This window comes from Choloepus didactylus, chromosome X, assembly GCF_015220235.1.
Source record: "Choloepus didactylus isolate mChoDid1 chromosome X, mChoDid1.pri, whole genome shotgun sequence".
Classification (NCBI taxonomy): Eukaryota; Metazoa; Chordata; class Mammalia; order Pilosa; family Megalonychidae; genus Choloepus; species Choloepus didactylus.
In genome coordinates this window covers 172,965,161-172,989,518 of record NC_051334.1, presented here as the reverse complement: position 1 = coordinate 172,989,518, position 24,358 = coordinate 172,965,161, and the positions used below count along the sequence as shown (strand labels likewise).

At 36.8% G+C, this 24,358-nt stretch overlaps 1 protein-coding gene across 3 annotated transcripts in view; it reads left to right on the top strand.

The window, feature by feature from the left end:
* Positions 1-24,358, top strand: part of ARHGEF6 (Rac/Cdc42 guanine nucleotide exchange factor 6) — a 135,566-nt gene that overhangs the window by 68,313 nt on the left and 42,895 nt on the right. For all 3 annotated transcript variants that reach the window (XM_037821148.1, XM_037821150.1, XM_037821149.1), the window contains 3 exons: positions 1,294-1,364; positions 20,347-20,441; positions 23,114-23,209. In XM_037821148.1, the coding sequence (XP_037677076.1) occupies positions 1,294-1,364; positions 20,347-20,441; positions 23,114-23,209 (262 nt within the window). The remainder of the gene's footprint in view (positions 1-1,293; positions 1,365-20,346; positions 20,442-23,113; positions 23,210-24,358) is intronic.

Genomic DNA, 24,358 nt, shown 5'->3' with positions numbered 1-24,358 from the left:
AGAAACATAGGCTTTTGTCAAGATACACCTGGGTTTGAAGCTTGGGTTTTCCGTTTCCTAGCTTCATACACTTAAGCAAGTGAATTTACCTCTTTGTTCCTCTGTGATCTTATCTGCAGAATGAGAAGATCATCTCTGCCTGACAGGATACTATAAAGATCAAATAAATAAAAATTATTAAGTGTCAAAAATATATAGGATATTATTAATACAATAACAATTAAAATTCAATCTTAAACAGGAAATATTCATAAAATAATGTGATAGGAGAATTACAAAGCTGTAAGGAAAGGCCCTGTGTGTGTGTGTGTATGTGTGTGTGTATGCCTAAATAGATACATAAAAAAGAATGGGAAGACACTTCAAAATGTTACTCTGGATGATGGTTAGCTATGGATAGTGGAATATTGGCAGGTTTTTCTTTTCTCCTATATTTTGCTTTTTTAATGGATAAGAAATGTAATAGATTTATAATTAGAAAATATTTTTAGAAAAGAAAAATCAAGGTTTGATCAATGTGTTACTTGTTTATTTATACTTCATCATGAATGGGTTTCAAGCAGCATATACTATAGCAAGATAAAATTCAAATAAAATGAACCAAAGGAGAAAATGAGGGTAGGAAAGATATTATGTAGTGACATGATTAAACATTCATCATGACTGTCTTATATTTTTATTAAGTGATTCTTTAAAAGAAAATAATGTCCTAGGATGTCTGTTAGTCATGAGTTTAATAGGTAAGATTAACTTTGTAAAAGAAAGGAAACATTTTACAATACATTGTTATGATATTAAAATGATACATGAAAGATAGAAGAATGTTCCATCAGTTTTCTGTGAGTCAAAGATTCTGATTACTTTGTTTCTGGCTCAGTAGATGACTGTCTCATGAAAGGCATGGTTACTATTATACTGTATTATATTTGTGTAGTAAGTTGCAGGTTCCAATGTACATTTTATTATGCTTATCTGTTTTGAATAACTTGAATGGAGAGGCAGACTGGAGTAAAGAAAGGAGCCCAAACTGAGAATGAAATTCTTGCCCTGGCTCTGGCATGTATTAGATAGTTCTTAACTCCTTGATTTATTCTCTGCATCAGAAATTAAAGGTCCCGGACAAGAAGATTGGACTCTGTATAATTTAGTGAAGTTGTAGTTTCACTTGTTTAGGAATGTATGTTTCTATTGATCCTTCCACTTGGCAATCTTTTTAGGATGTTAGTTGACGTTGTGTTACAAAACATTCATTTTAGACTTGAGTATTAAAATATTTAAATGTCTTTTTCACAGAGAGACCTCTCTCCCCCAAGGCTGTCAAAGGATTTGAAACTGCTCCGCTTACCAAGAATTATTATACTGTGGTGAGTGTTCAGATGCTGAACCAAAATTTTTCTTGACTCACTATATGGAACATTTTCGTTCATCATACCACTGATGTGTTTGAGGTGGCGCAAATGGAAAACTGGATAAAGTTGCATTGCAAGGTCCAATGTTATACTCATTACAATGGAGCACTTCTATTTGTAGGCCTTTTACAGATGTCTAGAAATTTTACATTCACCATAATGAAAAATTCAATGGTAGCACAAATATTCAGAGCAAAGCCCATGAAACAATAGGGAAAGAAAAATTGGTTAATATGTAGGAATTATGGTGAAATTCAGCAGTTAGACATAGCCTTACCAGATTCCCGTAATGCAATAAGTTTTAAGTGATTGCATTCTATGATTTTATTTTAGAATCAATCTATTTTTCAAATTTGTTCTTGGGGAGAGCCCAAAAGGAAGCCTGCCCTTTGGCACAAAGGGAGGAATGAAATCGCTCTGGCTTGAACATGTCAAAATATATTGGCTATAAATAGGGGTTGTGCAATACTCAAAATAAGTTCCTGTTTAAAAAAGAAATCATATCATTCTCCTTAATCTACTCTCTGCTTTTCTTCATGTCTCCTTTCCAGACTTGGCCCAGTCACTAATGAAAAGGTCAAGTGATCATTACCTCAAAGTTTCCCTGCCTGGTAGCCTCATTTCCCCCCACCCCTACCTCTACTGAAATAAGCTTCAATTTTTACCCAGTGTTCTATGTGCATTTGTACTGCATGCTGGTTTCATTTTGTGTATGGATAAAAAGTTTTTCACCATCTTTATTCAATTATGTGAATGCTGTTTTGTTTAAAAAAAATTGAATTTCACCCTATAGTGAATTTGCTTCATAATGATGACATGAGCAGTAGGTGGTATGAAAAGTCAAGAAGGAACTTCATAGCTAACATGGACAATAATCATAGGGGACTATTTTGTAAATATTTTTTCTCTTACATTTCTGAGGTTAAAATATATTACACAGCAGAGCTAGACTCCCTTCTCCTCCCCATTCCTTACCTCTTCTTTTAGGTTCCAGGTTGACCCAAAATGATGGAGGAAAATGTTACCATAGCCTCTTCTCCCTGTAGATCCAGAGCATCCCTCACTCTGCTTTGGATCTCTCTCTGCCTTTGCTGATCCTGGCAGTTTAAAATGGTGTTGGGATTATCCAAGGCACGGCAACCTCTGTGATTTTTATGGAACTTATGTAAATCCTATATACACTATATACAATCTCTGGAGGTACTGCAATTTGTGTTATCCACCTCCTATTGGAACAAATTTGTGTTGTTTCTAGTCCATTGCTATTATAAACAATTCTGCAGTGAACATTCTTATACACAAAACTTTGCCCAAGTACAGAAAAATCTGCAGGGTGGAGTCCTAGAAGTTAAATTGCTAGGTCAAAAGATACAAGTATTTTAAATTTTGATAAACATTGTCTCAAACCTCAAATTTAATAAAGGAAATAGAAGGTCTTGGGGAGCCCATGATGGTCTGTGAAGGAACTTTGCAGCTTTAGGGTGAATTCTGCTGAATTACTGAATAGAGACCAGTTGGACATGGTATAACTAGATATGGACATGAAGGAATTTTGGTTGGTTGTTGTTTATTGTTGTTTTTATTTTAATTCACCTTTCTTTATTTTAGAGTATTTAGGCAAATTCTTAGTGGCAATTAATCCAAAAGATACCCTGAACATCCTTTTGGTAGTTGGCCCAAACTGTGTTGAAAGTCTTAGACCAATAAAAAAAACTTCTAGCCTATCCACAGAATATGGAGACCTGGAAAATCAGATTCACCCATGTATAAGGTGTCTCCATCTGAACTTATATCAACTCTTCTTCCCTCAAAGAGTGATTAATTGTAGGCATTTTCTGTCACTAGATCTGTAAGAGTACCAATGACATTCTTTTACTTATTTTTTTTTTTTTTGGCTTTTTCAATGGGGTTTTATTAGGTTATAAATTTACAGTTCTAAGGCCTTGAAAATGACCAAATTAAGGCATCAAGAGGAAGATACCTTCTCTGAGGAAAGGCCAATGTCATTCGGGGTTCCTCTGTCACATGGGAAGGCATGTAGTGAGGCCAATGAATTTTTTCTTATTCCATTTAAAAGAAAATCAGAAATATCCTTTTTTCCTAATTATATATGTAATTCTAAAATAATTGTTTTTAAAAATCAGGCAATACGCATGTCTATACGTTTTGTATACATAAAGGGAGTATAAACCATACGTTTTTAATATAGTTACTTATAAGAGGAGGGGAGAAATTTATTGGAAGTGACAGTGACAGAAGATAGATTTCTTTGAATATACCCTGATTTGTAGATTTGACTTTAAAACCATATAAATGATAAACAGAAAAATCCCTAAAATAACAAAAATCAAACAAGTGAAAATTTTTTTTATTAACAAGTTGTGGGTTTACAGAACAATCATGCATAAAATACAGGATTCCCATATACTGCCCTATTTTTAACACCCTGTGTTAGTATGATACATTTGTTACAACTGATGAAAGCCCATTCTTATAATTGTATTATTAACTAGAGTCCATGGTTTAACTTAGGGCTCAATATTTGTATTGTGCATTTCCATGGATTTTTTTTTTTAATTTGTATTCTATTACTATGTATACAACCTAATATTTCCCCCTTTTAATCACATTCAGATATATATTTCAGTGTTGTTACTTACATGAACAAGTGAACTTCTGCATCCAGTTGGGTTTATAACTACCCAGAGAAAAACTATTTCTGCTTGACTTCAACTTGGTAATTTGTATACCTCTACAAGGATATATCTCAAGTACAATATAAAAAAATCTGCTAAAAATTTAATTGTTTCTAATTTTTATTGTACTTATATTACATTGTAATCATATTAGATATTATGATTAGGTTGTATATGTTATTCTGAGACTACTGTGAGTATTTTGTGAGACAAAGCAAACTAGTTGTGACATGATATTCTATTATACTTGGTGTCTTTGAGAACAGGGGTACTCAGTTTGGGAGAAAGCAGATAAAGATGTAAGAGAGAAGAGATTAAGTTAAAACACCCCAGCTCTGAATTTGAATGAGAAGTATCTGTATGAATTTATAATATATTTTATCACAAAAATCAAGCAGTATAGAAAACGTATATAGAATAAAATAAATATTACCTTTGTCATCTGTAATCTCACCATTCAGAGATAATCACTATTAACCTGTTGGGGAATCTCATGCCAAGAATTCACTGAGGCAGTTCTATATGTATGTATGATATACATGTAACTGTCTCAAATACATACACACATATGTACATGTATACTTTATTTAAAAATAAAAACAGGAACTATATATATTCTTCATTATTTCTTCTTCATGGAGATTTTTCTATTCTCACACCCCTGTTCTGCCTATCTCTGGCCAGACCTGCTCTTATATTCTTCCATTCAGCGAGTCTTTGCTAGTCCAAGGGCTCCCTTTACTTTGGTGCTATAAACTTGGGCAGGATAGAGACCTCTTGGAACTTGCAAGGTTATACACATTCTCTCCCCCTTTTCAAGTTTCCAAGTTGTTTGCTCACTTAAGCCCCATTCAGGCCTTGATGCAATCTTGACAGCACATCAGTTTTGAAATATTAACTTCTCCAATATGACCAAGGTGGCTTTGGGCACCCAACTCAGACCTGCCTGCATATGCCATGAGACATGCTCATAGGTGTAACTGAGGCTTGGTAACTCCTGACCTGTTGATTTGGATGGGAATTCAGCATTCTTTAGGGACCTGGCAGCCCAAAGTAGGATTTTGCTGACCTTGAACCTTGACTTATTTGTTGTCCTCAAAATTCTCTGCCATTTGCTGAACCTCTCTCACCACAGAAAAAAAATCATTTCATTAATTTCTAATAATCTTTTGTTCACTGATTTTCTTTTCCCATTGTAAATTGACATTATGTACCAGGAACAATTTTTAAAAGAACAGAAAAAGATACCTCTGCAGCTTTGTTGTCAGTCTTAATTTGCATGTAGCACTTAGCTCTTGCCCTCTTGGAACCCATGGACTCATTGGGAAGGCAGAACAGACATAGTAGCATAAGCCACAGAAAATCATGTAAATAATGGCAGAAAATAATGTAAACTTGCAAAAAATCCTAAGATGAGTTTCTCAAAATGTGGTTGGGGGATCCCTGGCATCAAAAGCACCTGGGGAGCTTGTTAAGATTGCAGATATCTGGGCTCACACCTACCTGCTAAATCAGAATCTCCAGGCATGGGTCCAAGGAAATAGCATCTAAATAACTCCCTCCCTCCCACTCTTGCATTCCCTTCCCTCCACCCCACCTTCTGCCACACACAGCTGATTTTGATGCTCATCAAACTCGAGTTTGAGAATGAATAAAGGGAAAAGTTGAATAGAGGTGATAAGATTCAAGGTGTGTATTGGAGGAAGTGAAGGGATTAGATAAGCAGAGAAGCGCTGAAAGGGAATTCAGTCAGGGGGAATTACGTGACAAATTCACCTGTGCAAGAATGACCATGCCTGCAATTAGTCCCTGCAGGTCATAGAGTAGTCTGCATTCTTTTCTTCCTCCATTAAAATGCCCCTTGGAAGATGGATATATATATTTGTTGCATTGCAACCATTTCAGCACACTGCAATAAAGCCGTCTTTTGTGCTGCCACAAATATGACCGATTCTCAGTAATCCTGATATTGAAATCCTCTGGGGACAAGCATCTATCCGTAGAGTGAGAGATGATATTTCTTCACATCCAAATAGGAAAATATAATCAGTAGAGATCCGTATTATTTATTTTATTCTAACTTTCTTCTGCTTTATAGTAACTTATGGTAATGACTTTAGAAGGGTCTTACAGAACCTATATGCAATAGGGAAGGTGAGAGGGAGGCTATGGCATGCTAAATCACATAAAAATCCCAGGAAGCATCCTGTAATCCTTGTTGTAGCCAACCACCTTCAGCTTAACCCCATTTTCTCTCTAACCCATCTCTCTACTCACTCCCACTCTGAGTTTTCTCTACTCTGTATTGCCCACCCACCCCCTTTCATCCATTAACCTAAACTACCTTATGCATCTGTCTATATATTCTCTTTTCTATATCCCCTTTTCTCTTTTACCCACCCACTTTCTGTTTTACTCATGCATACATCTCTTATATCTGAGGGCTAGAGGTAAAGTGTGTGGCAGGATTTTGTGAATTAACTGAGTCTATCTGTCAATACTGGGGGATAGTGCAGTTTGTTTTGTGAAAGCCAAGGACTTGAGGGTGTGAAATCAATCACTCAGTTTGAATGTTTACAGGCAGCTCTCCTGGCATATAAGTCAAATATACATAGATACAGAAATACATTCCCTTTTTCAGTCTCAAAGGAATTTACCAACCTTAACTTATTTTTACAAGCATCATGATTATCTCAGAATTCCTGTAATGTGATATTTTTTCTTTGATTTAAGGTTTCCTGAAGCCACTATAATCTTCCTTTATCATTGGACATATTCCTATTTCCAGCCTTTATTTATGGGGTTTAGCCTCTTACAATAATTTCTTCACACTTACTTGACTCTTTCCCTTTGGAAAACATAGTTATAAAAATGAACTCACTCTAAACCTTTCCAGGAAATGTAGGAAATATTTATTTTACAGGAAAATCAATAGCCCAGGATGGCAGTACAAAAGGCCTCCACCTCTTTTTTTATGGTCTCTCACCATCTGCTTTTTCTGAATCTAGGCAGAGTTTAGTTGAGCAAAAGGATGCCCAGTTGTCCTTGTGAAGACAGGGTCAGGGAGGCAAAGGCAGCATCTGGATGCAGTCTATTTTAGTAAGTTTGAATGGATTTCTTCTCAAATTGTACTACTCTGAAGACGGTTGGCCTGCCAAACTCCTTGCCTTCTGACTCACCACTGAGGCCTTCTGTTTGGGAACACATAGCCTTCTCTGTATGTTTCCCTTCTTGTCCTTTCAGCATTAGATGCCCTGTGGCCTGAAAAATAAAGAACCAGTCTCAGAAGTTCTTCAGTTGGTCTTTTGAGATTGAGGGAAGCAATAAAAGTCCAAGTGAATTTGGGAAAGAATCCCAAGCATCCACTCTGATGAGCATTTCTGCTAATCAAAACACAGCAAGAGCAGATCTCTAACATTTAGCAGATTTTTTGCATAATTAAATGAAAAAGACTTATTAGTCACCTTTGTCATTTCAGTTTTGTAAAGTCAGCATTCTGCCACCTGCAAAACTTGCAATGATATGAGTTTAATGTACACTTCTGTTTAGCTCTCTGGAACTCACTCAAAGGCAGAAGGAAATGTTTGCCTGCCTACTTCATCTTTGGCCTCTGTCTGTCCCACACTGTTTTAGTCTGCTAATGCTGCAGAATGCAAAACACCAGAGATGGACTGGCTTTTATAAAAAGGGGGTTTATTTGGCTATACAGTTACAGTCTTAAGGCCATAAAGTGTCCAAGGTAACACATCAGTAATCGGGTACCTTCACTGGAGGATGGCCAATGGCGTCCGGAAAACCTCTGTTAGCTGGGAAGGCACATGGCTGGCGTCTGCTCCAAAGTTCTGGTTTCAAAATGGCTTTCTCCCAGGACATTCCTCTCTAGCAAGCTTGCTCTTCTTCAAAATGTCACTCACAGCTGCACTCCTTTTCCTCTCCTTGAGCCAGCTCATTTATATGGCTCCACTGATCAAGGCCCACCCCGAATGGGTGGGGCCATGCCTCCACAGAAATATCCCATCAGTTATCCTCCACAGTTGGGTGGGGCGCATCTCCATGCAAACAACCTAATTCAAACGTTCCAACTTAATCCCCACTATTATGTCTGCCCCACAAGATTGCATCAAAGAATATGGCTTTTTCTGGGGGACATAATACATTCAAACTGGCACATTCCACCCCCTAGACCCCAGAAAAACATATTCTTTCCAAATACAAAATACATTCATTTCATCACAATATCACAAAAACTTAAACCATTTCAGTAACAAAAGTTAAGTACAAAATCCCATCAAAATCAAATATAGGCGTGGTCAGTCCTAAGGCATACTTTTCCTTTAGCTTGGATCTGTGGACTTAGAACAAGTTATATGCTTCCAATATACAAAGGAGGGACATTCATAGGATAAACATTTCCATTGCCGTAAGGAGAAACAGTAAGGAAAACAGGGTTAACAGGACCAAAACAGTTCTTAAAACCTGCAGGACAAACTCCATTAGATTTCAAAGTCTGAGAGTCATTTACAGAACAACGTTGCATCCTTGGGGCTTGAGAGAGCAGGAGCCTAACCCTTCCTAAGAGACTTTTCGGCAGCCCTTTCCTCTCCAAATGCTTAGGTGAGTGCTCCAACATACCCACACATTGGGGAGACCACCTTCTCAGCCCCACCCTCCTCAAACATCGGGGCAGCTCCCGGATTCCCTTCCATCTCCGGGGCACACGCTCAACCCCTTCCGAACAGTGTGGTGGCAGCCAGGCTCTCCCCAATTCCCTGGGAATGTGCTCCACCCTCTTTGGGACCTGAGGTGGCAAAACTCTTCCAGAGCATCGAGGTGGAATGCCCGCCCTTGACCTCCGCGGCAAACTCACCCTTTCCATGCATGTGGGCTGCTCCGCTCTCCCAGCCTGAGACCTCCTGACTCCAGACCTCAACCTCCATGGCTCTGTCTTTGAAGAAACTTTTCCTTCAGTTTGTTCCTTGTCTCTCTCCTCCAGTCCCAACTGGCAGCGGCTCTGTCTGTAAAGATCTTGCAAAAATTCTGTTGGCTTCGCATGAAGCATGCAGGGGTCAAAGCCATCAGACAACAGGAGTTTCCACAAATCCTTTCTGGATAATTCCATCTCCAATCTTGGCTTGTACTGAAATGGTGGCTGGGTTCCATGTTTGGTTACATCCTCACGTTGGGCTGTAGCTTCTGGGATTCCACCCCCTGGAAGCCCGTAATTTTCCAAGCCATCGGCTTCTGGTTTCTTTGAACCCAAGAGTTCAGTTCTAAGTTTATCTCTCTCTGCTCGCATTTTACTATAAGCTGCAAGGAGAAGCCAGGATACATCCTCCACATGTAGTCTGGAGATCTCCTCAGCCAAGTATTCCAGGTTGTTGCTTCCAGATTCTTCCTTCCATATGACACCAGGACTCAATTTTGCCAAATTCTCTGCCACTTTAAAACAAGGATCGTCTTTCTTCCAGTTTACAACAACATATTCATCATTTCTGTTCAAGGCCTCATCAGAAGTATCTTTAGAGTCCATATTTCCACAAACAGTCTTTTTAAAGCAGTTTTGGCCTTTTCTATCAAGCTCGTCCCAATTCTTCCAGAATCTTCCCCTTATCCATTTAAAAAGCCGTTCCAACATGTTTGGTATTTGCAAACTCAGCAGCAAAAACACCCCACTTCTCTGGTACCAAAATCTGTTTTAGTCTGCTAATGCTGCAGAATGCAAAACACCAGAGATGGACTGGCTTTTATAAAAAGGGGGTTTATTTGGCTATACAGTTACAGTCTTAAGGCCATAAAGTGTCCAAGGTAACACATCAGTAATCAGGTACCTTCACTGGAGGATGGCCAATGGCGTCCAGAAAACCTCTGTTAGCTGGGAAGGCACGTGGCTGGCGTCTGCTCCAAAGTTCTGGTTTCAAAATGGCTTTCTCCCAGGACGTTCCTCTCTAGCAAGCTTGCTCTTCTTCAAAACGTCACTCACAGCTGCACTCCCTTTCCTCTCCTTGAGCCAGCTCATTTATATGGCTCCACTGATCAAGGCCCACCCCGAATGGGTGGGGCCATGCCTCCACAGAAATATCCCATCAGTTATCCTCCACAGTTGGGTGGGGTGCATCTCCATGCAAACAACCTAATTCAAACGTTCCAACTTAATCCCCACTATTATGTCTGCCCCACAAGATTGCATCAAAGAATATGGCTTTTTCTGGGGGACATAATACATTCAAACCGGCACACACACCAATAGTTCCAGCAGAGAAGGCACCCCAAGAAAGTCTGTTGTGTCAACTAGCAAATAAGCCTACTGGAGAAGGACACTTGGTACCTTTCTTGCAAAATCTTACCAATTTCATTATAAAAGGCCCCAGATGATAGAATTATTAAGAAAGTTGAAATAATAAAGCTATTTCAATGGGGAGGGGAAGGTTGAATTATGTCAAACATGGAATTAAAGTAAGGTTTAATTGATTTAAAAATCACATTTATGATGAAAATAATATCTGCAATTTTTCTAATTTGAAAATTCTCTTCAAGCAAAGACTCTGGTTTGGTTTTTGATATTGTTTTTCTTTTTTTCAACAGACATTATAATTTGGGTCGTGTGGCAGTTATAGACAATAGTGCTTGAAGGGAAAGTGAGGACATGGGATGGTTTGATACCTGACACAGTTTTTACAGAAAAGCGCTAACACAAAGGGATGGTTTCATCCTCTCCTACATATATGAACAATGAAGTAAATATTTTAATAAAGCTATCTGCATATGAATCCTCCCTCCTTCTTGGTACTTAAATAAAATATGGTGCTGTTGAATTCTAGTGCAGTTCTTTCCATTTCCAAGAATAAAAAAATTGATTGTTAATGCTGAGTGTGAGGATAAGTGATTACTTAAGGTACTGCAGTGAATATATAGTCCAGCTACGCAGAGAGTTATAACAATGGACTAACTTGACTTTGGGGGTGCTCTACATTGGATGAGGACTTGGAGTCAGATAAAAAAAAAAGAACCCATAGGATTTCTATTAATATGTGAGAAATTTATGCTTAGATTTTCTTTTTTTAATATAACTTTATTGAGATGCAATTCATACAACATAAAATTCACCATTTTAAAGTGCACAATTAATTGGTTTTTAGTATATTCACAGAGCTGTGCAATCATCACTGCTCTCTAATTTTACAATGTTATCATCACTCCAGTAGGAAACATTGTACTTGCCCCATTCCCTTCTCCCTCCAGCCCCTGGTAACCAATAATCTATTTTCTTTCTCCATGGATTTTGCCTATTCTGGACATTTCAAATACATGGATCATACAACATGTGAACTTTTGTGCCTGGCTTTTTTTACTTAGCATAAGGTTTTTGGGATCCATCCATCTTATAGCACATAGTAATACTTCCTTCCTTTTTATGGCTGAGTAGTATCTCATTGAGTGGCTGTACCACATTTTGTTTATCCATTCATCAACTGATGGACACTTGAGTTGTTTCTACTTTATGGCTACAATTAATAATGCCACTGTGAATGTTTGCATACAAGTTTTTTCTTGGGCATATGTTTTCATTTCTCTTGGGTATATAGCTAGGAGTGGAATTTCTGGATCATATGGTAACTCTGTGTTTAACTTTTTGAGGAAAGGCACACTGTTTTCCAAAGTGGCTGAGCCATTTTATATTCCCACCAGCAATGTATGAGAGTTCAGTTTCTTCACATCATTTCCAACACTTGTTGTTGTCTGTTTTACTATTATTATAGCCATGCTAGTGTTTGTAAGTTTGTATTTCATGGTTTTGATTTTCATTTCCCTAATGGTCAATGTTGTTGAACATCTTTTCATATTCTTATTGGCCATTTATATAACTTCTTTGAAGAAATGTCTATTCAAATCCATTGTCCATTTTAAATTGGTTATTCTTATTGTTGAGTTATAAGAGTTCCTTATATATTCTGGGTGCTAGGTCCTTATCGATATATGATTTGCAAAATTTTTTTCACATTTTGTGGACTGGCTTTTGACTTTTTTGATGTTTTTTGATGCACAAGCATTTTTAATTTTGATGAATTCCAATTTATCTTCTTTTTCTTTTGTTGCTTGTGCTTTCAGTGTTAATCTGAGAAACCATCGTCTGATCCAAGGTCACAAAGATTTACCCCAATGTTTTCTCCTAAAAGTTTTATAGTTTTAACTCTTATGTTTATGTCTTTGATCCATTTTGAATTAACTTTTGTATTTGCTGTGAGGTACAAATTCATCTTTTGCCTATGGATATCCAGTTGTCCCAGCACCATTTGTTGAAAAGACTATTCTCTCCCCTTGACACCTTTGCCAAAAATTAATTGACCTTAGATATATGGGTTAATTTTTGGGCTCTCAAATTCAGTACATTGATCTATATGTCAATCATTATGCCAGTACTATACCATCTTGATTAGTGTAGATTTGTATAGTTTTGAAATTAGGAAGTGTGAGTTTTCCAACTTTGTTCTTCTTTTTCAAGATTGTTCTGGGTCCCTTTCATTTCCATATGAATTTTAGGATCAGTTTGTCCATTTCTGCAAAAAAGGCATTTGGAATTTTGACAAAGATTGCATTGAATTTGTAGATCATTTTGGGATATTGCCATATTAACAATATTACATCATCCAGTATGTGAAAATGAGATACCTTTTTATTTACTTAGATCTTCTTCAGTTTCTTTCAATGATGTTTTACAGTTTTTGGTGTACAAGTCTTGCACTTCCTCTGGTAAACTTATTTCTAAGTATTTTATTCTTTTTATACTATTGTAAATGGAATATTTTTATCCATTTCATTTTTGGATTGTAGATTACTAGGGTATAGAAATGCTATTAGTTTGGTCATATTAATATTGTATCCTGCAACCTTGCTGAATTACTTTATTATTTGTAATTATTTTTAGTGGATTCCTTAGGATTTTCTATGTATAATACCCTGTCATCTACAATTAGAGATAGCTTTAATTATTTCTTTCCAATCTGGATGGCTTTTATTTCTTTTTCTTGCCCAATTACCCTGGCTAGAACCTCTACTACAATGTGGAATAGAAATGGCAAGACCAGACATTTTTGCCTCATTCCTGTCTTAGGGGGAAAGCATTCAGTCTTTCACCATTGAGTATGATGTTAGCTGTGTCTTTTTGCATAGATGCCCATTATCAGGTGAGGAATTCTCATCTGTTCCTGATTTTTTTAATGTTTTTATCATGAAAGAGGGTTGGAGTCTATTAAGTGCTTTTTTTTATTTTTTAATTCAGTTTTATTGAGATATAAAATCATCCACAGTGTAAAACCAACTGTTCACAGTACCATGATATATTTGTTCATTCATCACCCCAATCAAGTTTTGAACATTTTCCTTACTCCAAAAAGAATAAAAATAAGAAAAAAAGTAAATATGAACAAGCAAAGCATTCCATCCCCCCATCCCACCCTATTGTTCATTTAGTTTTTGTCCCAATTTTTCTACTCATCTGTCCATATACTGGATAAAGGGAATATGAGCCAAAAGTTTTTCCCAATCACACAGTCACACCATGTAAACTACATGGTTATGAAATTGACTTCAAGGATCAAGGATACTGGGTTGCTGTTCAACAGCTTCAGGTATTTCCTTCTAGCAATTCCAATATGGTAAAAACTAAAAAGGAATATCTATATGGTGCATAAGAATGCCCTCCAGAGTGACCTCTTAAATCCATCTGAAATCTCTCAGCCACTGAAACTTTATTTTATTTCTGCTCACTTCACCCTTTTGGTCAAGTAGATTTTCTCAATCCTGTGGTGCAGGTTCAGGCTCATCACAAGGATTCATGTCCCACATTGCCAGGGAGATTAAACTCCTGGGTGTCATGTCCCACGTAGGGGCAAGGGCAGTGAGTTCACCTGCCATGTGGGCTTAGAGGGAGAGAGGGACCACATGTGAGCAACAAAGAGGTTCTCTGGGGGAGACACTTAGACACAATTATAAGTAGGCTTAGCCTCTCCTTGAAGTAACAAGCCTCATAATGACAAGACCCAAGATTGAGGGTGTAGCCTAATAAATTTTTGGTCCTCGATATTTATGAAAATATCAGTAATAACCCAGGTGGGAAAGTCCAAGATTTCTAAATTTTTCCCCAGTTCCTCAGGGCAGTCCTGCAAATATATATATTTTTTCTCTGCCCAAATTACTTTGGGATGTAACAAAATTTTTCACTAACCTGTACATATCTACCAGATCTCACTTCCTATTCAAATTTCCATGTAATTATGGTGCTTGAATAAACTGACCATAAAAGTTAAAATATTTAGTGTGCTACAGAAAATATAGATCCTGCACCAAATAAACATCTCTTCCCTTGGTTTCACACAGAAATTGAAGTTTTTAAAACACAGTTAATATCATCCTTTACCCTTTGGCCTGATTTGCCTTAGGCCTAACCAGTTCCACTTCATTCATATCTCTAACTGAAGTCTGAACTCTTTTCCAGCTTTTTAAACAGTTGCTGTATGAAGTAATACTGAGTTTCAGGTGTCACACGGATACTCAAAGTTCAGAGACCAACCAGGTTATACACATAGAGCTCAGCATCTCAGAATTTGAAGAAAACTATTACAACTCAGGAATAGATGTTACTGCTGTAAGAGCTTACAATTTAGGGACCATTACAATAAGTATTCCCCTGATAAGCTGTGCTCTAAGATTCAATTCTCAGAGTTTACACATCATGGTTATTCCATATTAGTGATGCGTTATAATGTTTGTCTTTTCGTTTCTGACATACATCACTCAAAATGCTGTCCTCAGTATCCATTCACCTATTTGCATGTCTCACAGCTTCATTCCTTCTTGCAGCTGCTCAGTATTCTATTGTATGCAAAGACCACAATTCACCATTCTCTTCATCAGTCAATGTACTCTTAAGCCACCTCCATCCATTGCAAATCATGCACGTTGCCTCCATAAACTCCAGTGTCCCCAAGATTCATTCACCTCTTTGGATGCCTCACAACTTCATTCCTTCTTGCAGCCAATCAATATTCCATTGTATGTATTCAACACAGTTTGCCCTTCTGTTCATCATCGAAGTGCCCTTAGACAACCTCAATCCATTGCAAATCAATCTGCTGCTATAAACACCACTGTGCAAATGACCATTCATTTCCCTGCTCTCAGATATTCCAAGTATATACCCCATTATGAGGTTGCAGGACCTTATGGCACCAACATACATAGCTATTGTGGAACCACCACACTGTCCTCCAGATAGGCTAAACCATTCAACTTCTCCACCTACAGTACATAGGTACATCCCTCTCTCCATGTTTTCTCCAGCACTTGTATCCCTCTGTTTTATGTTTTTCCCTGCAATTTTATAGAGATATATTCACATACCGTAAAATCATCCACAGTGTACAATAAATTGTTCACAGTATCATCATATAGTTGTGCATTCATCACCAAAATCAGCACTTGAACATATTCAGTACTCCAAAAAATTTAAAAAAATTAAAAAGATAAAAATACAATACAATAAATAGAATACAATAATAATGTCAGACAACACCACCACTACCATCCCCTCCTTTTTATCCCCCTCCCAAAGATGTTTAGCTTTCTTATATGGCCTTTGTTACATTTAAAGGAAGCTTATTACAATGTCACTGTTAGCCATAGGCTCCAGTTTGCATTGATTATATTTTCCCCATACCATACCTTTTTCAACACCTTGCAAGGTTGACTGACATTCATTTGCTCTCCCACATGTAAAAACACTTTTGTATTTGTACATGTAGTCACAATCATTGACCACTCCATGTTTCACAAGTTACACAGTCCCAGTCTTTATTGTCTATCTTTCCTTCTGGTGCCATACACGACCCTAGCCCTCCTTTTCAGCTTTACTCACAGACATCTTTGTTCAGTGTACTTACGACATTGTGTTGCTATCACAGAGTATTGTTCTATCTATTTCTGGATCTATTCAATCAATCCTGTTGAATATTCGATAATCTTTCGATGTCTAATGTCTGATCTCTACCCTCCATCTCCTGATAACCTGTGTTCTCAGATTTAACTTCTTAAATTTGCTCATAAATATTAGTTCATATTAGTGAGACCATACAGTATTTGTCCTTTCATTTCTGGCTAACTTCGTTTGACATAACATCCTCAAGTTTCATCTGTATTGTTTGATGTTCTGTGACTTTGTTTTGTGTTACAGCTGTGTAAGATTCCATCATGTGTATATACCACAGTCTGTTTATCCACTGGTCCACTGATGGACATTCGGGCTGTTTCCATCCTTTGGCAATCATGAATAATGCTGCTATAAACATCAGTTTGCAAATGTCTGTGTCTAAGCTTTCAGTTCCTTTGAGTATATATCTAATAATGGAATTACTGGACATATGGCAATTCTATACTTTCTTCCTGAGGAAGAGCCACACTGCCTTCCTGAGTTGCTGCACCATACTATATTCCCACCAACAGTGACTAAGTGTGCCTCTTTCTCAATATCCTCTCCAGCACTTGTAGTTTTCATTTTTTTCTGATAATGGCCATTCTAGTAGGTGTGAGATGGTATCTCATTGTGGTTTTGATTCGCATTTTCCTAATAGCCATTGAAGTTGAGCATCTTTTTATATGTTTTTGAGCCATTTGTATTTCCTCTTCAGAAAGGTGACTGTCCATTTCTTTTGTCCATTTTTAAATTAGGTTGCTTGTATTTCTGTTGTTGAGTTGTAGTATCTCTTTATATATTCAGGATATTAAACCCTTATCTGATATGTGGTTTCCAAATATTGTCTCCCATTGCCTAGGTTGCCTTTTTACTTTTCTGAAAAAGTCCTTTAATGTGCAAATGTGTTCAGTTTTGAGGAGACCACATTTATCTATTTCTTATTTGATTGCGTATGTTTTGATAAGGTCTAGGAAACCACCTCATATTACAAGATCTTTAAGATATTTCTGTACATTTTCTTCTAAAATTCTTATTGTCTTAGCACTAATGTTTATGTGTTTGATCCATTTCGATTTAATATTTGTATGATGTGTGAGATAGGAGCCCTCCTTCATTCTTTTGGATATGGATATCCCATTTATATTTAAAGCATACTTTCTTCTACCATTTTGCTATTTTGTCTTTGTAAGCCTTACAACATTTTTTTTTATTTTTATATTCATTTTATTGAGATATATTCACATACCATGCAGTCATACAAAACAAATCGTACATTCGATTGTTCACAGTACCATTACATAGTTGTACATTCATCACCAAAATCAATCCCTGACACCTTCATTACCACACACACAAAAATAACAAGAATAATAATTAAAGTGAAAAAGAGCAATTAAAGTAAAAAAGAACACTGGGTACCTTTGTCTGTTTGTTTCCTTCCTCCATTTTTCTACTCATCCATCCATACACTGGACAAAGGGGAGTGTGGTACATATGGCTTTCCCAATCATATTGTCACCCCTCATAAGCTACATTTCTATACAATTGTCTTCAAGATTCATGGGTTCTGGGTTGTAGTTTGATAGTTTCAGGTATCTACCACCTATTAAGTGCTTTTTATGAGTCTATTGAGATAATTGTGTGGTGTTTTTTCTTTTGTTCTATTAAAGTGATGGATTGATTGATTTTCTTAAGGTGAATCATCCTAGCATTACTGGGATAAATCCCACACTCTCATGGTATATAATCCTTTCTATATATGATGCTGGATATGATTTGCTAGCATTTAGTTGAAGATTTTTTTGCATTTATATTTATAATATAAGGAATATTGGCCTGTAATTGTCTTTTCTTGTGCTGTTTTTGTTTGGTTTTAATATCAGGATAATACTGGTTTCCTAGAATGAGTTCAAAAGTGTTCCCTCATGTTCTATTTTTTGGAAGAATTTGTGAAGGATTGGTGTTAATTCTTTAAACTTTTGGTAGAATCAACCAGTGTAGCCATCTTGTCCTGGGCTTTAACTTGTGGGAAATTTTTTTGACTACTACATTTCTATTCAGATTTTCTATTTCTTTGTGAATCAGCTATTATAATTTGTCCAGTTCATCTAATTTGTTGGCATACAATTGTTCTTGGTATTACTTTATATTCCTCTTTATTTTTGTAATGTCAGTAGTGATGTCCTCTATTTCACTCCTTATTTTAGAAATTTGAATGTGCTCTTTTTTTTCTTGGTCCATCTAATTAAAAGTTTGTCAATTTATTGATTTTTTTTGAAGAATGAACTTCCGGTTTTGTTGAATTTTCTATTGTTTTTCTATTTTTATTTCATTAACTTCTGTTCCAATCTTTATTATTTCCTTTCTTCTGCTTGCCTTGGGTTTAGTCTGTACTTCTTTTTCTGGTTTCTTAAGGTGAAAAGTTAGGTTCTTAATTGAGCTCTTTCTTCTTTTTTAATATAGACATTTACAGCTATATTTTTTTCTAAGCATGGCTTTAGCTACATCCCATTAGTTTTTGTATGTTGTGTTTTCATCTCCATTCATCTCAAAATATTTTCTAATTCCCTGTTGTGATTGGACTTCCTATAGTGGGGTAATGTTCCTATTCCATCACTGAATTAATTTTGGAGAGCATCAGCATCTCCAGGACCCTGAATTTACACTTTTAGAGAGTAGTTTCTGAGAAATAGAGAAACTGAAAATAGACATGAGTGACTTTTGAAGCCATCTAGTGTCCCGTGTCCTTCTAAACTAGTGGTTCTCAATTAGGAATGATATTATCCTCTAGGCACCATTTGGAGATATTTTTGGTAGTCATAACCGGAGAGGAGCACCTCTGACATCTACTGAGTAGAAGCCAAGGATGCTGCTAAACATTCTACAATGCACGGAATAGCCACCTCCCCACTACCATGACAAATAATCCTGTCCAGCAGGTCAATAATGCTGCAATTAAGAAACCTTTTTTTAAAGCCCTTGCATAGGTGGGACTCTTTCCCACTTACACAATACCAACCTGTACAGTGTTTCACCCCTTCTTCACAATGGTCCCTGAGGTAGGTGGTAATGTCACAATTTGAGATGAGGCAAGTGATGCCTTAAAAGAGATGTGAACTGTCAGTCGGTAGCAGAGCCAGTACCACCACCTCCTAGTCCAGTTGTTTCCCAGAAAGCCCACAGCTACTTGTTTTGGCTGCTCCACCCTTCAAAAGTAGATCATCATGCATTGTCTTGTGAGTATAATATTGGCAGGCATTCAGGAGATAAATGTTAATGAGCTTCTCCTAGCTAAGAATGCATCACACTGCTTTGTAATCCCCTGTTTAATGCCTCCCTCTGTATCTAAAGTGGAAACTCCCTTTGGGTAGCAAAGCATTTGTCACAGAGTAGGCGTTCAGTAAATTTTTGTTGAATGAATTGGAAGATGTGAAAAAAATATACCAAAATGTTAACTTGGTTACCTCTAGGAGCTTGGAATGAAGTCTGTAACTGCTTCCAGAAGAGGCTGGGAAATGGCATGTGACTCTTAGATAGGATTGGCGGAGGAAGAGAAACTTTGGATTCATATATTGGCTATTTTGCCTATGGGGATTTTAATTCTGTTATCATTAATAATTCTGATAAATATCATTTCCCTTGTTAAATTACCCACATTTCAGCCTCCTTTTTTCTTTGAATCATTCATACTTGCACCTTCTACCTTTATTAAAAGACCCATTTTTAACTTTGCTTAAGCATTTATTTTGTGTTCTCAGATTTTGTTCCTTAAAGGTCTCATCAAAAACATAACTTGAAAAAATCTTGTGTGATTTTGACATCACCATTTTCCTTAAATTATCCTGTCACTCTAAGTTGTAAGGTCATAGGTCTCAATTTTCTCATCCATAAAATGGAAATAATGATAAACTGTTAACTAACTGCAATTTTTCCTGAGGATAAAATGATTTAAAACACATGAAAGCATTTTGAACAATACTGAGTAACTGGCAAGACACCTCCAGTTAGTGGATAACTGAAAAATTGTGTTTGTATGAGCAATGCAGTGACAACCAGTTGTCATGGCATTTTTAAAGTAGTTTGCTAGATTGAAATAAAGTGCATTTGGATTTTGCACTCCTTACTTACACACTAGCCTAAGTAAATGGGATTCTTTTCTTCTCATAATTTGGTTGAAAGGAAAAAAAGAAACTTCAGAAGCCTCCTGGATCTAAAACTATATTTTACCTTGGACTGTCCTAACAATCACTATACCTTGATTTTTGTTTCTCCATAGGTGTTACAGAACATCTTGGACACTGAAAAAGAGTATGCTAAAGAACTTCAGTCTCTCCTTGCTACTTACTTAAGGCCCCTGCAGTCTAATAACAAGTAAGCCATATTAAATAAATAAAGCAAGATAATACCGGCATATGGAATCATTACTCTTATGTCACCGAATAATTGATTTTGCCCTGTAGAAGAATTTCCACGGATCACGGGTTGCCAAGAACATGATCAGAGAAACAGAAATTATGCAAGATGTTTCTTTTGGAGAGCTTGGCTTTCTTTCTATTCTGGCTATGGAAGGGATGAGCAGATCTGCATTTGTCTCTGTTCAATTTTTATCTTGTGCATTTTTAAAGCAATGTATCTGAATTCTCCTTCCAGAAAAAGGACTCCCTGGTGTTTTTATTCAGAAAGCATATAAACTGGAAGTTCTTGTGTCACTCTGACATTTGCTTGCTAGAACAGAACCTTTTTCCCATCCTCTGAGAGTATAGAAAAGAGTGTGACATTTTGCCAATGTTCAGAAGAACAATTAAAGGCAGCATTTTACCCAGGCAAACGTGAATGATTAAAAGATGCTAAATTTTTTTTTCTTACAAAGTGTTCAAACATATTCTGGTCTTAGAAATCTGAAGTGATTGCCTGAGGCCTGAGTTGAAAACTTTAATTTTCATGAGTGAAAAATAATGGCCATTCATTTTTCATGCTTACAGGCACAATAACAAATAACAAATAGTGGCTAACTGCATTTGTGTGTACTCTTACTTTAATTGATTAAATTTCAGTATAGATTATGATCCATAAGTCAAATAGAAAGTTTAGCAGTTGTCCCATATAAGAGAGGACAAAAGCCTACCCTTTTACATCATATAAAGTTTACTTTCGCTAGATAGTTGCCTTAACTATTGATTTGAGGCTTAAATGTGTTTGATATACTTCACTATTTCTCTTCTTTTTCCAAATTATGTTTGGTAGGCATAATGTCTTGCTAAATTTCTCACTCGGTTATTTTAATGGAACTATGGGAATGTTACCTTGGTACAAAAGGATTTCATATTCCTGTGTGGTAAAAGTTTAAACATGATCAACAACAAAATTTTTTTTGTTATTATTATTTGAAATCTGAAGTGTTCTGTGAATCATAGTTCTTGAGCTGTATGGGACCTCAATAAATTATCGGATCTAGTGCTCTGGAAAAAATTACTATCCTCATTGGATACATAAGAAAACAAAAGCCCAAAGAGGTTAACACCTGTAAGTGGCCAGACTGGATGGATCCATTGAGTCTCCTGCCACTGGGTGAAATGTGTCTTCTGCTTTCTGGAGGTGAAGGCAGAGGAGGAGGAGCGGGAAATGAAAATAGTAAACCTAGGAAGGGAGATGGTAAGATTTCAAATGGAGGAGTGACTGATTGGAAATCCAAAAAAACAGTAAGAGAAAAGGAATGGAAAAGACCCAGGGCAGAGGAGGTGAGAGACCTGAGTCAGACCTCCATGGTTCCTACATAAATTGAGAATGCAATTATAGTATATTTTAGTTAGTTCTGGCTGTCTCGTAGGTCTCAAGTGATTTGAGCAGCCCAGACTGTTTACCATCTCATCCTGAAGGGGCCAAGTTAGCCACTGAGTCAGGTTCTTGCTGCTGTAAGAAAGGAACAGACAGGGAACCTTCAGGCTGTCTGAAAGTTTCACTTTTGACACCCAAAATAGGGGCTTTCCAGCTTGCGGTTCAGGAGGACACTATAGCAAATGAGGTTGGGGCTTTTTAAACTCTAGGGGTTACTGGTAACGTTTGTTTGGGTATTCCCTTTCTTTACTGGTCAGCAAAAGTTACTCTCTTGAAATTACTCCCCTAGGTTTATTATATAAGGAGAAAGAACATGTGGCAGACACTGACCTTTTAAGCAAAACTTCAGAAAAATTTTCTTCCCAAAAGTAAGCTGTGGCGTCAGGCAGTTTCAGTTCAAATCCTGGCTTTGCCATTCACTGGCTTTGTGACTTCAAGTTATTTTCTTAACCTCTGTGTTCCTTGTTTTCCTCATCTTCAAAATGGGGATAGCTCACAGAGTTGTTGTTGGGTTAAAATGAACTATTTGTAAAACACTTATATCAGTGTAGGAGTTATATGAGTGTCAGCTCTTGTTATTATCACTTGCTGTTTGGTAGGGGAAGAACGGCTGAGAACATTCTTAGTACAGAGGCCCTGGATAAAATTGTTCAGTTTGCCTTTATTTGATTCCATTCCATCACCACCACTGCCCCCACTCCCCCAAAAAATCAGCATTATTTTCCTTCCTACTTCCTTTCTTAAAAATTTCCTTTAGTTGATTTATGAGCACTTGAGTTTAGGAGAAACTGGAATTTGCTATTTTCCCTGTGCATTATATTATAAATCAGTTATGTTCCTAGTTCCTCTAGAGGAAGATAATCAAAAGTTTTTACACTGATTTCTAACTATGATGTATTTTATGTATTTAAATAATTAGATATTGAGCACTTGTTATTCATTTAGTCATTGCTTTATCAAATACCTAAATGTTCCTTATAACTCTCTCATTTTCTTCAGATCATTATTCTTATTGCAGAAAAAGGAAGCCTAAGAAAGTTGCTTAAGACCACAGAGTTGGTGTAACTTGAAAAGCAAATGTTGAAATATAGAGATTCCTGCCCTCATGCTATTTGGCAGATGTTAGCAAACTAACTAGCCAGACTAGAGATAGATAACTAGAGTCATCCTTAAATTCTATTCACTGAAGCTACATATATTGTTTTCAGTCTGAGTACTGTGGAGTTCACATCCTTACTGGGAAACTTTGAAGAAGTATGCACATTTCAACAGACACTCTGCCAAGCCTTGGAAGAATGTTCGAAGTAAGTGCCACATGTTGCCATTAGGATAGCCTAGAACATTGTTTTTTGGTTGCTGTTGTTATTTTCTTTCTATTGATTTGGATAAAGGCATTTTATATTCATGTCTTTGTTATACCTTTGATACATTGTCCCAGAACAAAGTTACAATACAGAGAAAATGCACTAGGTGGTGGTGTTCACAGTAACAAATGGCTAGTTGTATATCAGGACACTACACTCAGGAAATCATTTGTGACTTTTATTGAAAAATCACATCAGTTTACCACTTCTGGTCAGTATAAGAGACACAGGAGATCTTAACTGACCATAGATCCTGATTAGATATTTTCTTTTGTATATTGCCATTTATTTGAAAAAATCATTTGTCTTATTCATTCAGTTGCACAAGTTTATCTATCCTGCTCTTATTAATCACTTCTGGTATCATGACTATTGTGTTCACAGTTGAGGAACATAGAAAGTGGGGAAAGGAAAAGTATATTTTTATGTGAACCATAACACCTATTTGATGGCTAGCTAGGTTGGGGAGGTGTGTACTTCCATAGTACAGAGGGAATTGTAATGCTCATCAGGCAGTGTTTTTGTACCAAGATGAGTTCTCCAAGCAGATTATGGTGGAGAAGTTGGAGTCTTCTATTGTCTATAGGGAAATTGGGGTGATTGCCTGTTTCTTGTGCTTTGTGAGGCACAGGCCGATGAAGAGAGCCTACACTAAAGGAGACCTGAGGTGCCACTCCAAAGGCAAATAGGGATCTAGATTAATGATATGGAAGGATGTTCACCAAGTGAGAAAGGCTGAGTGAGTGCAAACTAGATTTTGTAATCTTTATGATTCCATTTTTGTAGGTGAATATGTAGGAAAAAAGTGAAAGGAATAGGCCAAAATTGTTATAGTAGACATCTCTGAATGTTAGGATTCTGAGAAATTTTTTTTTTGTTTCATGTGCTTTCCTGATTTTTTTACAATGAACTTGAGAAACTTGTAATTTAAAAAAAACCTCAAGCCCATCCTGCCTAACAACCACCAAGCCACCAAGACTACTCGATATTCCTTTGTGACATGTCATTTTTGGATTCGATTAGTTTTGTCTACACTTGAACTTCATATGAATCAGCCAAGAGTATTTTCAGTGTGCCCAGCTAAATTTG